Genomic DNA, 13515 nt, shown 5'->3' with positions numbered 1-13515 from the left:
TTTTGGTATTGAGCTGCATGAGCTGCTTGTAAATTTTGGAGATTAATCCTTTGTCAGTTGCTTTATTTGCAAATATTTTCTCCCATTCTGAGGGTTGTCTTTTCGTCTTGTTTATGGTTTCCTTTGCTGTGCAAAAGCTTTTAAGTTTCATTAGGTCCCATTTGTTTATTTTTGTTTTTATTTCCATTTCTCTAGGAGGTGGGTCAAAAAGGATCTTGCTGTGATTTATGTCATAGAGTGTTCTGCCTATGTTTTCCTCTAAGAGTTTGATAGTGTCTGGCCTTACATTTAGGTCTTTAATCCATTTGGAGTTTATTTTTGTGTATGGTGTTAGGGAGTGTTCTAATTTCATTCTTTTACATGTAGCTGTCCAGTTTTCCCAGCACCGCTTATTGAAGAGGCTGTTTTTTCTCCATTGTATATTCTTGCCTCCTTTGTCAAAGATACGGTGACCATTTGTGTGTGGGTTTGTCTCTGGGCTTTCTATCCTGTTCCATTGATCTATATTTCTGTTTTTGTGCCAGTACCATACTGTCTTGATGACTGTAGCTTTGTAGTATAGTCTGAAGTCTGGGCACCTGATTCCTCCAGCTCCATTTTTCTTTCTCAAGACTGCTTTGGCTATTCAGGGTCTTTTGTGTCTCCATACAAATTTTAAGATATTTTTTTCCAGTTCTGTAAAAAATGCCATTGGTAATTTGATAGGGATTGCACTGAATCTGTAGATTGCTTTCGGTAGTAGAGTCATCTTCACAATGTTGATTCTTCCAGTCCAAGAACATAGTATATCTCTCCATCTGTTTGTATCATCTTTAATTTCTTTCATCAGTGTCTTATAGTTTTCTACATACAGGTCTTTTGTCTCCTTAGGTAGGTTCATTCCTAGGTGTTTTATTCTTTTTTTTGCAATGGTAAAAAATTCTTATTTAAAAAGAAAGTATTAGCTAACCTTTTTGAGCACTATCTACCAGTTAGTTTTCTAAAGTATTTTACAAGGAACAACTTATTTTTCTGGCATAACTGCACTGTGAAGTAGCTATTACTATTATTATCCCAATTTTCAGATGAGAAAATGGAGGACAGAGAGGTTAGGTAACTTGCCCAACTAATACATAAGGAAAAATAAATAATGAAGGATTTTTGGATTATTCTCAAGGGTTATATTATCATTGGGTGAATTTTTTTGAATTCACTCAGAAGGTATTTATTTAATGCCAACTATGTGCCAGGTACTGTGCTAAGAGGAAGAGACAGAGATATTAACATGATGAATACCTTCGCATTGCCAAGCATCTGGATAAACAACCATTGTCCAAATCCACATGTGTATTAAATAATTGTTGTATTAATTCAATAATTTACCCCAAGTACCTATTCTCTGCCAGGTATTGTCTAGCAAGCACTGTGTCAAATATCTGGCTTTTTGACAAAAGTCTGTACTTTATTATAATGTTTCCACCTATTAAATACCCATTAGGCATCTCCTCTACAGCTGTATTGAAATGCCATTGATATTCCCATGCCTCTGCCTACAGAGAGCTTCTGTTACAAGATTTGTAGTGATGAACAAAATAAGCTAAATACTGAGGAAAGGAAGCTGGAGGACCAGAAACACAATCTTCACTAGTTTATACTTAGTCCTCTATTGGCAGTAGTGAGTTGACTTTTCTCTCATTCTCTTCTTTCGAAGATGGCTGCGTTCTAGAAAACTGTTGCCTCCTTGTTTCATACATACCTTTTTTTGTTTATACACAGATTCAATTTTACAATACATTTCTAAATATCTAGCTTGATTCTAAGAGTAAGTTGACCCGCTTTTGTTATTTTAAACTGTTTTATGAAAAGTGGGGTTGTCATTGACTCTAAACGATTTCATAACTGAGAGATGTGTACTGATAACCAATGACAAATGGGATTCAATTTGAGTTGAAGTTCTGGACTATGAGAGTTCCCATGGCCACATTAGGAAAGTTACCATCTTAGAAAAAGAGCAGTTATCCTTTGGGACAGACACCTGAGTTCTTAGGTTTAGGTAGCGAATATTAATGGAGTAGATTAATAAGGAGTGAGAGCTCTTATCTGAGAATCAGCTTGCTGTGTCATTCACTTAATACCTGGGGTTTCCTTTAAAGCCAAGAGTAATTTACTTTTAAATCTAAGTTTTATATGAAGAAAGACATTCTCTAACAAAACAAAAGCTCTAAATGAGATCATGCTAATAAAAATGTTGGTGGTATATAATATATTTAAACTCCACCATCTTTATTACAATTTATGATGTTTGCAAGTAAATAACCCTTTTGAAAATCATTAGCTATTATCCAAAAGCCTATCGTTAGGGAACTGCAAGTTGAAGTTCTCAAAAACTCTTCCAAAAAAAACCTCTGTATCTATTATCAGATAAAGATGGCTACTCTTTTGAATAAAGAGGACTTCAGATTTCTAGAAAAGTTAAGACAATACCTGAGCTATGCTATGGTTGATATAGATTCTCAAATTGAGGGTATTGTACTTCTTTGAAAAATAATTTTCTTCCACTTTTTTGGAGATTTGACTTTCTCTCTTTGGAAGAAATGTGGTTTTTTGGAAATCACAAGAGCTAAGGATCAAAGAATTGATGTTCAAATCCTCAGTGTTACGCTAACTAGTTACATGTCAAAAGACAGAAACTTAAGCAGTTTTCTCATTTGTTTTATTGCTTTTGAAATTGGGGGAGACTCTCTGTGCCGCCTACCTCCTAGACTCGTAAAGATTCAGCTGTCTGGGTGCAAATGTTCTTTGAAGAGATAAATGTGATATACAAATATAACGAATGCTTTTGGGGGGATTTGTGGGGGATGCATGAGTTTGTAAAATATTGGTATTCACTGGATTTCATTGCATGCTTCCCTGTACAGCATTGTTTGCAATATAAAATGTGTTTATTCACTGCAGTTATATGTGTGCTTACTAATTAGAATACGTGTGTTTGTCCCACTCTACCCCATGGATTGAAAGGATCATTATAACAGAGGTCATGTTTTTATTGTGCAGAGTCTTATACCCAGCAACTGCACTGACAAGCATAGTAGGTGCTCAATAAGTAATTGTTGGATGAATGGAGCCAGACCCTGTAAATGCACTGTGCATTTGCGGTGTACACTCTACATTTGTACTTACTCCTTAAAACTGCTGGAAATTATGTTGTTTTGAATTTTTAGGACTTTTTTTGGGGATTTAGATATGCTGCAAAATCAGATTTGGAGATCATGTCTATGAATGTTAAAAAATTAATGACTCACTTCTTCATAATCACTTATCTTCCGACTTGAAATCCAAATATTTTGTAATTCAGATATTTTGTATTGTCAGGGGGAGGGTTTGGTACCATTTAATGCTGTACTGATAACTTAAATAATTTTCCTCTTCTTTTGTCTTCTCTTAGAGTACAATCCAGGGTTATGTGATAATGTGATGCTGTTTGAGAGAATGAGATTCATAATCAGATAAACCTAGGTTCGAGTCCCAATGATACCACTTCCTAGTTACAAGACTTAATATAAGCTGTTAATTTCTCTAAGCCTTTGTTGCCTCATGTGGGCCTAATTATACTTCCCCAATGGGATTATTGTGCGGATTAAAGATAGTAATATACTTAAGGTGCTTGGCGTGATACCTAACACATAATAACCTTTAGCTGTAGCTATTATCGTTTATACAGTTCATTTCCTAAACAGTTATTTTTTTATTTTGTTTGTCTTTTGTTTTGTGTATCTGTATATGTGTTTGTGTGTTTCCTTTTACAGATGGATATACAACTGATGACATTGAGTTTTACTGGCGTGGGGATGATAACGCAGTAACAGGAGTAACCAAGATTGAACTTCCACAGTTCTCTATTGTAGATTATAAACTTATCACCAAGAAGGTTGTTTTTTCCACAGGTTTGTATCAGGGGAAATAGTTAAGAGAAAAGGGGCTTTATTATATTTTGCCAAAAGAGTTCACTTATATCAGGATCGGGTCCCAGGGAAGGATGGGGACTCTGGAAGACTTAGATCTGCTGAAAATGCTCAGTTCCCCAACAAGCCCATTTGGAACCCATCCATTTACTTTCAAGAAGGCACCCCCAGCAAAGCAAATGTCTCTCATGTACTATCATAATTCTTTGAAACATACTGAGGACAGCCAGGTCATAGTTCACTCAAGTCTGACCACAGTGAAATTCTCTAAACACAGTAGGGTGGGAGGACTTCACATTTTTCTCAAAGGGTAGGACTTTCTTTACGTAGCCTTACCTACTGTTTTGGAGCTAAAAGCTTTTCCAGATATTGAGATTACCCTGATACCTTTACCATTCTTACTCTTCCAGTATTGAGGTCAGACTTGTTTTCATCAGCACAGATTTTTAACAAAAAAGCCCAGGAATGCAGTAATTTGCTGCATGCTCATTAAAAGAAAAATAATAAGTCCACAGGAATATCCCTCTTTATATTTTTCTTATTGAAATGAATTCCCCAAGCACAGAAATAGCTAATACAGTAACTGTAGATTCTGAATTGTCTGCTAAGGACTCAGGCACTTCCTGTCCCTGAAAACTACTTCAAGCAAGAATACAAAATAGCCTCCAGCTTTGCAAAAAAAACAACAGAAACTTTTCCTAGGTTTGAGGTTCTTTGAACCCCGGAGACACTATGGAAATGAGTTTCTACTTAAAATATTTTTACTTTAATATTTATATACTTGCTTCAGCCCAAGAGGGCTAGACAAGGCTTTCAGTTAGTAAGAATATCCCCCCCGCGCACACACACACACACACACACACACTGTTTATCACTGTGACTCTTTTAGGTTATAAGACTGTATTCTGTTACATATCTCATTTAAAATGTAATTCCCCAGGTCCCCACCATCAAAAGACCCAGCTTCAAGAATCTGATCCTTAGTTATATCTCCCACAAACATTGCTCAGGAAAAGTGACTCTCCACCTTTTGGTGGGTCAGGAATCCTTTTAAAACTTTGATGGAAGCAATGAAATTAGAAAAAATACTGCCTACACATGGAAACCTTCACAAAATTTCAGGGAGTTGCTGCACTAACTGCAGCCTCGCCACTGATCCTCACCTTAAAATGCATCCTGGGGCTTGTGAAGAGATTTCTTTCCCTATAATCAGAGTGTGCAGCCTTATTCTTATATACAGAAATGTATGGGATGGACTTGATGAGAAACAATTAAAAGGGGAACAAAGGGACTGTCTCAAATTGTCTTGTCATCACAGTTGCAGAGAATGTGAACCTTTGATTCAGTGTAGGAGGCTGAGCAGGGAAGAGCTGGAATTCTTTTAATTACTGATGAGTGTGGAATATATTTAACACTGAGTAAGTCCTGCTAATTAAAAGCCCTGTTTTCTCAGACCACTTTTGCAGAAGAAAGTGCCCTTCACCAGGAGCTAAAATTGAGTTTAGGAAAGATATACAAACTGTTTATGGGCCTTTAAAGAAAAGTATCCTATAAATATTGATTGATAACGATGATGTTTTAAAATTGTCTTTCTAGGTTCCTATCCCAGGTTGTCCCTCAGCTTTAAGCTTAAGAGGAACATTGGTTACTTTATCCTGCAAACATACATGCCATCTATCTTGATCACTATCCTCTCCTGGGTCTCCTTCTGGATTAATTACGATGCTTCAGCTGCAAGAGTGGCATTAGGTAGGCATCAGTCTGACTGCTTGTGGAGTGTGCCTGTGTGTGCGTGTGAGTGCGCGTGCACTTTCCTTACCCTCGAATGTGCGATGCGTGACGAGACCGGACTGCACACATTCTAAGAATTTGGCTATGAGACGTTGGGTGATCTGATTCAGCGTTAAATCAGTTAAACACAAATTAAAACTCTTTCATGTCAAAATTAGTTAACTATATAGCTGTTGGTAATGAAATTAGTCCCATCAGCTTGATATATATTTTTTTAATAAATTTATTTATTTATTTATTTATTTACTTTTGGCTGCGTTGGGTCTTCGTTGCTGCACGCGGGCTTTCTCTAGTTGCAGTGAGCGGGGGCTACTCTTCATTGCCGTGCACGGGCTCCTCACTACCGTGGCTTCTCGTTGCAGAGCACAGGCTCTAGGTGCACGGGCCTCAGTAGTTGTGGCACACGGGCTCAGTAGTTGTGGCTCGAGGGATCTAGAGCACAGGCTCAGTAGTTGTGGCACACAGGCTTAGTTGCTCTGCAGCATGTGGGATCTTCCCGGACCAGGGCTCAAACCTGTGTCCCCTGCATTGGCAGGCGGATTCTTAACCACTGTGCCACCAGGGAAGCCCCAGCTTGACATTTTTTTTTTTTTTTTTGACATTTTTATTGAAGCATAGTTCATGTAGTATTGCTAGATAATTGTTCAGTTTTTATCTGTGTTTCCTTACCTGGGAAGAGCTCTCTTCCATCTTTTTTAAATTTTTTAAATTTTTTTCTGAACAAGAAACAAAGAAATGAAATGTGCAACTAATCAATGAGCAGAAAGAATTCTGAAGTCTTAACTAAGATTTTGGGATAGCATGGCAGAGGGCAGGAGACAACAAAGTAAGAATATTGGGAAATCATCCATGGCATCACTTATCTTATGCATGATGTTTTTCCATCATAACACCAGAGGAAGAGAACAAATTGTATTTCATGAACATTTTTATGTTGCTAACTCCAGATATAGTAAATTTATGACCTTTTATACAATCTTTATTATTCTGAGTTCTGACTAATCCCTTTAAATTTTGAATTAAGTGCTTCACCAGTATATCTCAATTAAATCATTAATTCCTTAGCAAAGTCATTATTCATACAACAGAATTTTTTTGAACACCTACTATGTGTCAAACGTACTGGGCACTGGAGATAAAGCCAGTGTCCTTCTGGAAGTTATGTTCTAGCAATAAAAGGTAAAAAATAAATTTATTTTGTATTTAACATGCAAATTATCTAATATGGTAAACCTGTAGAGTGGAAATAAGCAAGGTAAGGGGGTGGGTATACTAGGGGTACAGTTTAGAATAATCAGGGTAGACTTCATTGATTGCCAATGGACAAAGACTTGAAGAAGATCGAGTCACATAAATGTCTGGATGAGAATATTCCAGCTTGATGAAAAGGCCCTCAGGTAGAAACATGCCAAGCAAGTGAGCAAGGTGGCCTGTAAGGCAGATGCAGAGTGAGTTCAGGAGTAGAGATAATGTCAGGGAGAGGGGACTAAAAGATGATGAAATGGTCCAGAGGCCATAATAAAAGTTTTGCTTTTATTCTGAGTGAAATTAGAGCAACACTGAGCAAAGAAGTGACATGATTTCAGATACAAAGGGATAACTTTGGCTGCTGTGTTGAGATTAGATTGTGGTGGTTCAGGGATGGAAGGAGAATTAATTACCTCCTGGACTGAGTCAAGTCCCCTGTGATATATTCTCTTAAAATACTGTAGACCAACCTTGGAGTCCAACCACAGTTATAATTTATATTTATTTGGTTTGTGATGTTCTTTTTCCTCATGGTACTGAAGATACCTTGGAGGAAGGTCCATATCTAATTTTGCTTCCATTATATCTGTAGTGTCTCACACAGTGAATGGTGTCCAGTAAATAGCTGCTGAATAAAGTAATGAATGGAATTTGTAAATATCCTGTTATTCCAAAAGGAAAATCTGTTATCAATTTGATGCCTATTACAGGAATAATACATAAGTCATTTACTTTTTGAAAGAAAATTTTCAAATGTCTTTTATGTGAGCAGTTTATTACTAGGTCAGAAACACCTCAACATGAGATTTAGATAAATAGTAAAATCAGTGTTGTCAGTTTTATAATATACATGTAATATTCATGTCATCCAAGATAAGCTCTAGATGAAATAATGAAGAGAAAAGTAAAATTGGAAAATGCGTCAAAATGACTAATATAGAAAAGATGTGAGAACTATAAAATACCTAGATCTAAAGTATAACCATAGTTTTTTGGCCATGCTCAGAATTGGATGCTCAAATTTATTTTTTCTGTATCTGTTTCATGAGCATATAGAAAAACAAGGCAAAAATTATGATCTTACTAGAGAGAAAAAATTAAATCAGAAAACATATGTTCCTAAAAAATAGAATTGAAAATTAACTTTTGGTCTGTGTTATTGGGTAGTGTTTAAGGACACAGGTTTCTGAGTCAGAGAGATCCCAGTTCAAATTTTAACTCTGCAACTTCCCATCTGTGTGATCTTGACCTCAGAGCTCTGTTTTCACATCACTCTTTTCCTACAAAGCTGGACCTTATCAAACTCAGGACTCTGGACTCCCAGTGCTTTTACCCAGCATATCTCTGTCTATCCCTCCAATTACAGCTTTGGGGAAACAACTCCCCACTGTTGGAGATGTTCCCTCAGCTGGACTAATAGTAATAACCTGACATAGTGTGGCATTTCCCATAGAGTCTTGTCATACTTCTATATTATTTATCTGTGCATTATGTGCCTACATTCCCAACCCAGAAACACGAAGGCTAGACAGCTGCTTCTCTGTTACTCTCCACCTCTAGTTTCCATATTTTTTGCAATCATTGTTCATATCATCTGTTTAATGCATTCATTGATTTCAGTACTTTTACAGTGATTTTAATTTATTTCCCCTTCATCACTTACTTATTCTGAAAAACTCTCAGCTGGTATTCTGCTTCCTGTCTTGAATGCTTACCCTCATGATCGTCCTAAACACAGTTTGTCCCTGATACCTCCCTACTGGAAGCTGGTCAGTTGCCTCACATTGCCTTCAATTTTAAGTTCAAGTTCTGCATTAGGCTCTGTGTATGTAACTTTCCATTATGCAGCCCTTAATCTCCACTTTCCTCATCATTCTTCCCATCATATCCTATAATGTACCCACATTGAGTTTCTTGAGATTCTTTTGATGGGCTGCGTACTTTCACGCCCACAAAGCACCCCTTTAAAAAAACTCTCTTGGGCTTCCCTGGTGGCGCAGTGGTTAAGAATCCGCCTGCCAATTCAGGGGACACGGGTTCGAGCCCTGGTCTGGGAAGATCCCACAAGCCCGTGTGCCACAATTACTGAGCCTGCGCTCCAGAGCCCGCGAGGCACAACTACTGAAGCCCGTGCGCCTAGAGCCCGTGCTCCACAACAAGAGAAGCCACCACAATGAGAAGTCCGCACACGGCAACAGAGTAGCACCTGCTTGCCACAGCTAGAGAAAGCCCGTGCACAGCAACAAAGACCGAACACAGCAAAAAATAATAAATAAATAAATTTATTAAAAAATAAATAAATGAAAAAACTCTCTCCACCACCAATGCCCTTAGGTCTACTATCACTTTTGACTTACAGGTTTTGTTTGCCTGGGTAACTCCCACTCATTCTTCAGGACTCAGCTCCGAAGTCCGTATTTCCTGATCTCTTCCCTGCCACATCGTGGGCTAAACTAGGATCTTCTCCATATTCTCAAATTTCACCTTACACACATGTCTATCATAGCATTTAATTCACATCTCTAGCCCCCCCCACTAGATACATAACTATAAATATAAAAATGTAATTAAAAGAAATGCCCCCCAAATGATTAATGTTTACTATAAATTAATGATTTATGCATATCGCCAGGGCCTATCACAGGGCTGCTATATAATAAGTGCCTGGTATATATTTTGCGGTATCTATAAACAAGTAAGAGAATACAGTTAACCTTTCCAGCTATGATGAAAGCAGAAGGGAAATACAAACATTATTACTCTAACTCTCTCATTTTTTACAGGCATTACAACTGTGCTAACGATGACCACTATCAATACCCACCTCCGGGAAACTCTCCCTAAAATCCCTTATGTGAAGGCCATTGACATGTACCTGATGGGGTGCTTTGTCTTTGTTTTCATGGCCCTTCTGGAATATGCTTTGGTCAACTACATCTTTTTTGGGAGGGGACCTCAACGCCAAAAGAAAGCAGCTGAAAAGGCTGCCAGTGCCAACAATGAGAAGATGCGTCTGGATGTCAACAAGGTAAGTTCAAAGGGCAAGCCCTCCTTGCTTCTTAAACTCATAGAAGAATGCCTGCACTATAGGTTCACGGCCTTGTTAACAAATGAGAAAACCAAAGCCCAGGGAAGAGATAATTAGTGATGGAGGCACAATTAGGGCCCCAATTTATGGTACAACATTTAGATGCCCTTTACCTTAACACTAGGGTGGCCCAAACCGTAGTCATTTGAGAACCACCTTTGTGACTTTTTCCGTATATGAGTATAATATGTACTATTATTTACTTTATGTTTATTTAAATTTACTCAGTTTATTTAAATTTATTTTAAAAAAGGAAATTTCATATCACTTAAATCAGTATTACTTGCTGGAAGATAATCTTAAGTATAAATAAAAATGAAACTATGTTATTAAATTCTAGGTTATACTAGATAAAGGCTCTAGGCCTGAGCTCTGCATTCTCATTGATTTAAAAAAGGAAATAAGCATGTACAGACATGTGCTAAAGACCCACCAGCAACAAACTGAGACTTTGTTCTTGAAGTCATCAGATGGATAGAAAAAGAAGTGGAAGGGAAAAAAAGAATAACTTTCTTTTTAAGTGACAGATAATTACTTAATGCCTTGCACAAGTACTACTTAAAATCCTTGAAGCATTTGAGTACAGGAGGCTACCATGTTGCTTAAGTCAGGCATAGCCAAAGAAAAATTCCTACACAGTTGTAAATCCAATTTATTCTTGAAGGCAGTGGTTCTCAACTTTGGGTGCTCAATTAAATGACTAGGAAAGCATTAAAAAATACTGAAGCCTGGGTTTCATCCCCAGAAATTCTGATTTGATTGTCCTGGGGTATGCCTGGGCATCATAATTTTTTTTAATTCTCCAAATATTATTCTTATTTGCATTCAAGATTTAGAATCTCAATTTTGAGGCTTTCGACAATAGTTCCAATAGATCTAGCCGTCTTTACTCCCAAAATGTGACTTCACCTGGCTTCCTGTTATATAACTTTCTGCACTGAACAGAATATTTACATATGTTTTTTCCCATAGTGCAAATTTAGGCACTTCAAAATAGACAAAAAAAAAAAACAAGGACTTATTTTAATATCTGCCATAAATAGTGTTTATAAAGTAGTGCATAATGTTGGATATGGTAAATAGTTCATAGTGATGGAACTAAGAAAATAGTAATACTTTTAAGCTATCTGGGATTGTTAACCATCCAATAATTATTGAATTTACATTTTAATATTTCTAACTTCAATTTAATTCCAAGGGTAGCATACCATAAATAATCTCTGCCATTGAGTTTTATGTGGAGCAAACCCAATGAAAGCTTCTGACTCACTGATATTTTCCATATATCCATAGGTCTGATATTCGATTTTGGACTATTCTCTAATCAAAGGCACTCCTTTCCCAGGAGATGATATTCATAATGATGCAAATTTTAAATATGGCCCTTATAAGCCAGTGAACCACAGGGTCTAGGAAGTTGTCAATCTCTTTTCAGTGCTCCAGGTTTCACTCATTGAAATCTGTTAATAGATTCCAAGGTAGCATTATGACTCTCTCGGGCTGTCAAATAGAGAATGCTTTTTAAACCCATTTTACAATTTTCCTGATAGAGTACCTTTAGTAAAGAAAATGAATAGATAAAACGATCTCCTAGGACAGCAGTTTGAAATGAGTCTCGATAAATTGCCTAAAGCAAAGCTGGCTTAACATCTGATCTCTCTTCACTTTCATCTACCCTATTTTTTCATACCAATTTGCAGTTACATAATAAATTTAAGTACCAGAGAGTGGCAGTTTTGTAGCAGACTGAACCTGGAGAGCTTCAGGTAGTTTTAAACTCAACGTACTGAGATGGAGGTAGGGAATGGTTCACTGGGCAGGTACCCCATAGTGATGCAAAACCCATCCTCTTGGCTGAAGTTGGATCCACAATTCAGAGCATAGAATGAGAGAACAAAAAAGATTCCAGAATTCTTCTAGTACAGTGGTTCTCAAATCACAGGGCATTTTGCCACCACGCCCCCCTGCCCCTGTCAGAGGATCATTGACAATGTCTGTAGATGTTTTGGATTATCAAAACCAGGAGGAGGGATTGCCACTGGTATCTAGTGGGTAGAGGCCAGCTGTGCTGGTAAACATCCTACAGTGCATTGGACAGCCTCCCCATAACAACTATCCAGCCGAAAATGTCAGTACTGCTGAAGTTAAAAAACTCTACGCTAGTCCAATCCTCTGGTTTCAAACTTGAGAAAAATATAAGATCCGTGTTCTATTCTTAAAACTCTTTAGCACAAGTGGAGTCTCTTCTTTCTTTGATCAGTGTGCATAACATCATGGTATCAGGAGTTATCATTTAGCACAGTAGTTCTGAAAAGATATTTTAGAGTCAGTCAGGTTTGATATTTACCGTCCATTTAGTAGTTGTGTGAAAATAGGGGGAAAAAAAGCCTCTCTGACCCTTTAGTTTCCTCATCTGTAAAATGGAGTTAATTCCTCTCATAAGTTATGAAGTTATGATAAAGTGTAGAGGATAGCATAGTCCCCAGTATATGATAAGCACTAGGTAAGTGATAAATATTAACAAAATATCATAAACGGTAAACATTATTACCTTTCAAAATAAAATTTACTGTCTCCAGACCTATTGGCGATAGTTGCTTGTGCGTTTTACGTGCTCTAGTATGTAGGATGCAGTCCTATCCCTAAAAAAAGTATTACCTACAGAGGAATGTTTCACTTTGGAAGTTTTAAAGTCAAAGCAACGAAATCATTTTTCAACAGGTATTAGCTGTAAACTCGATAGCACTCGATAAACTACAATAAACTCGATAAACTACAAACTTTATCAATTATTTCTTAGGCTAGAATGCTTACAGCCATGTTGATTAGATTTTTTTAAAGGTAGCCATCTAACATTCCAGGCTCCCTTTTTTTTTTTTTTTTTTTTTTAACACAGCATGAAGGGTTAGAGGAGACCCACAGAGGGCTCTGATTGCACAATGCTTTCTTTTGTGTCGGCATCATGAATAATGTCACTCTATTTCTTATCAAGAATGTTCCTTCTTTTTAACTGTAATTCTACAGTTTTGTTTTTTTTTTTTAAAGATCAGGCACATATAATCAACTAAGTATTGTTGGATGCTCCGGGGCAATCAGTCACTAGGAGAGGGATTGACTTTTTCTGGTTCCATTGATGGTTTCCTAGAGACAGAAGCAGCATGTCATATGGTCTAAAGTGATTTTTAAACTGTTCTCTGTCCTGAGGGCAGGGGGAGGTGAAAATGGGAAGCCTAGCCAGGTGGGAGCCCACTGTCGCTCAAAGGCATGCTTCCACATTTTTCTAATCTCTTCCCTGTATGAAGTGTCCTGTAAGTTCTTATTTTAACAAGAGTTATCTGCAGCTCTTAAAACAATTCTTAGTCTGGCGTTTAACTGATGGAAAAACTAAGGCTCTGAAGGAAAGTGAACTATCCAAGGTCGCAGAGCAAAGTTAACAAGATTTCTGAG

The 13515-nt window shown here is 37.3% G+C and overlaps 1 protein-coding gene across 8 annotated transcripts in view; it reads left to right on the top strand.

The window, feature by feature from the left end:
* GABRB2 (gamma-aminobutyric acid type A receptor subunit beta2) overlaps window positions 1-13515 on the top strand; it is a 326677-nt gene that overhangs the window by 233846 nt on the left and 79316 nt on the right. For all 8 annotated transcript variants that reach the window (XR_009007236.1, XM_007171423.3, XM_057541423.1 and 5 more), the window contains exons 7-9: window positions 3786-3923; window positions 5538-5690; window positions 9764-10008. Coding sequence is in view for 7 of the 8 variants with exons in the window: in XM_007171423.3 (XP_007171485.1) it covers window positions 3786-3923; window positions 5538-5690; window positions 9764-10008 (536 nt within the window). In the remaining variant the exon portion in view is untranslated. The remainder of the gene's footprint in view (window positions 1-3785; window positions 3924-5537; window positions 5691-9763; window positions 10009-13515) is intronic.

The sequence above is a fragment of the Balaenoptera acutorostrata genome, chromosome 2 (assembly GCF_949987535.1).
Source record: "Balaenoptera acutorostrata chromosome 2, mBalAcu1.1, whole genome shotgun sequence".
Classification (NCBI taxonomy): Eukaryota; Metazoa; Chordata; class Mammalia; order Artiodactyla; family Balaenopteridae; genus Balaenoptera; species Balaenoptera acutorostrata.
This window is presented reverse-complemented; position numbering and strand designations above follow the sequence as displayed.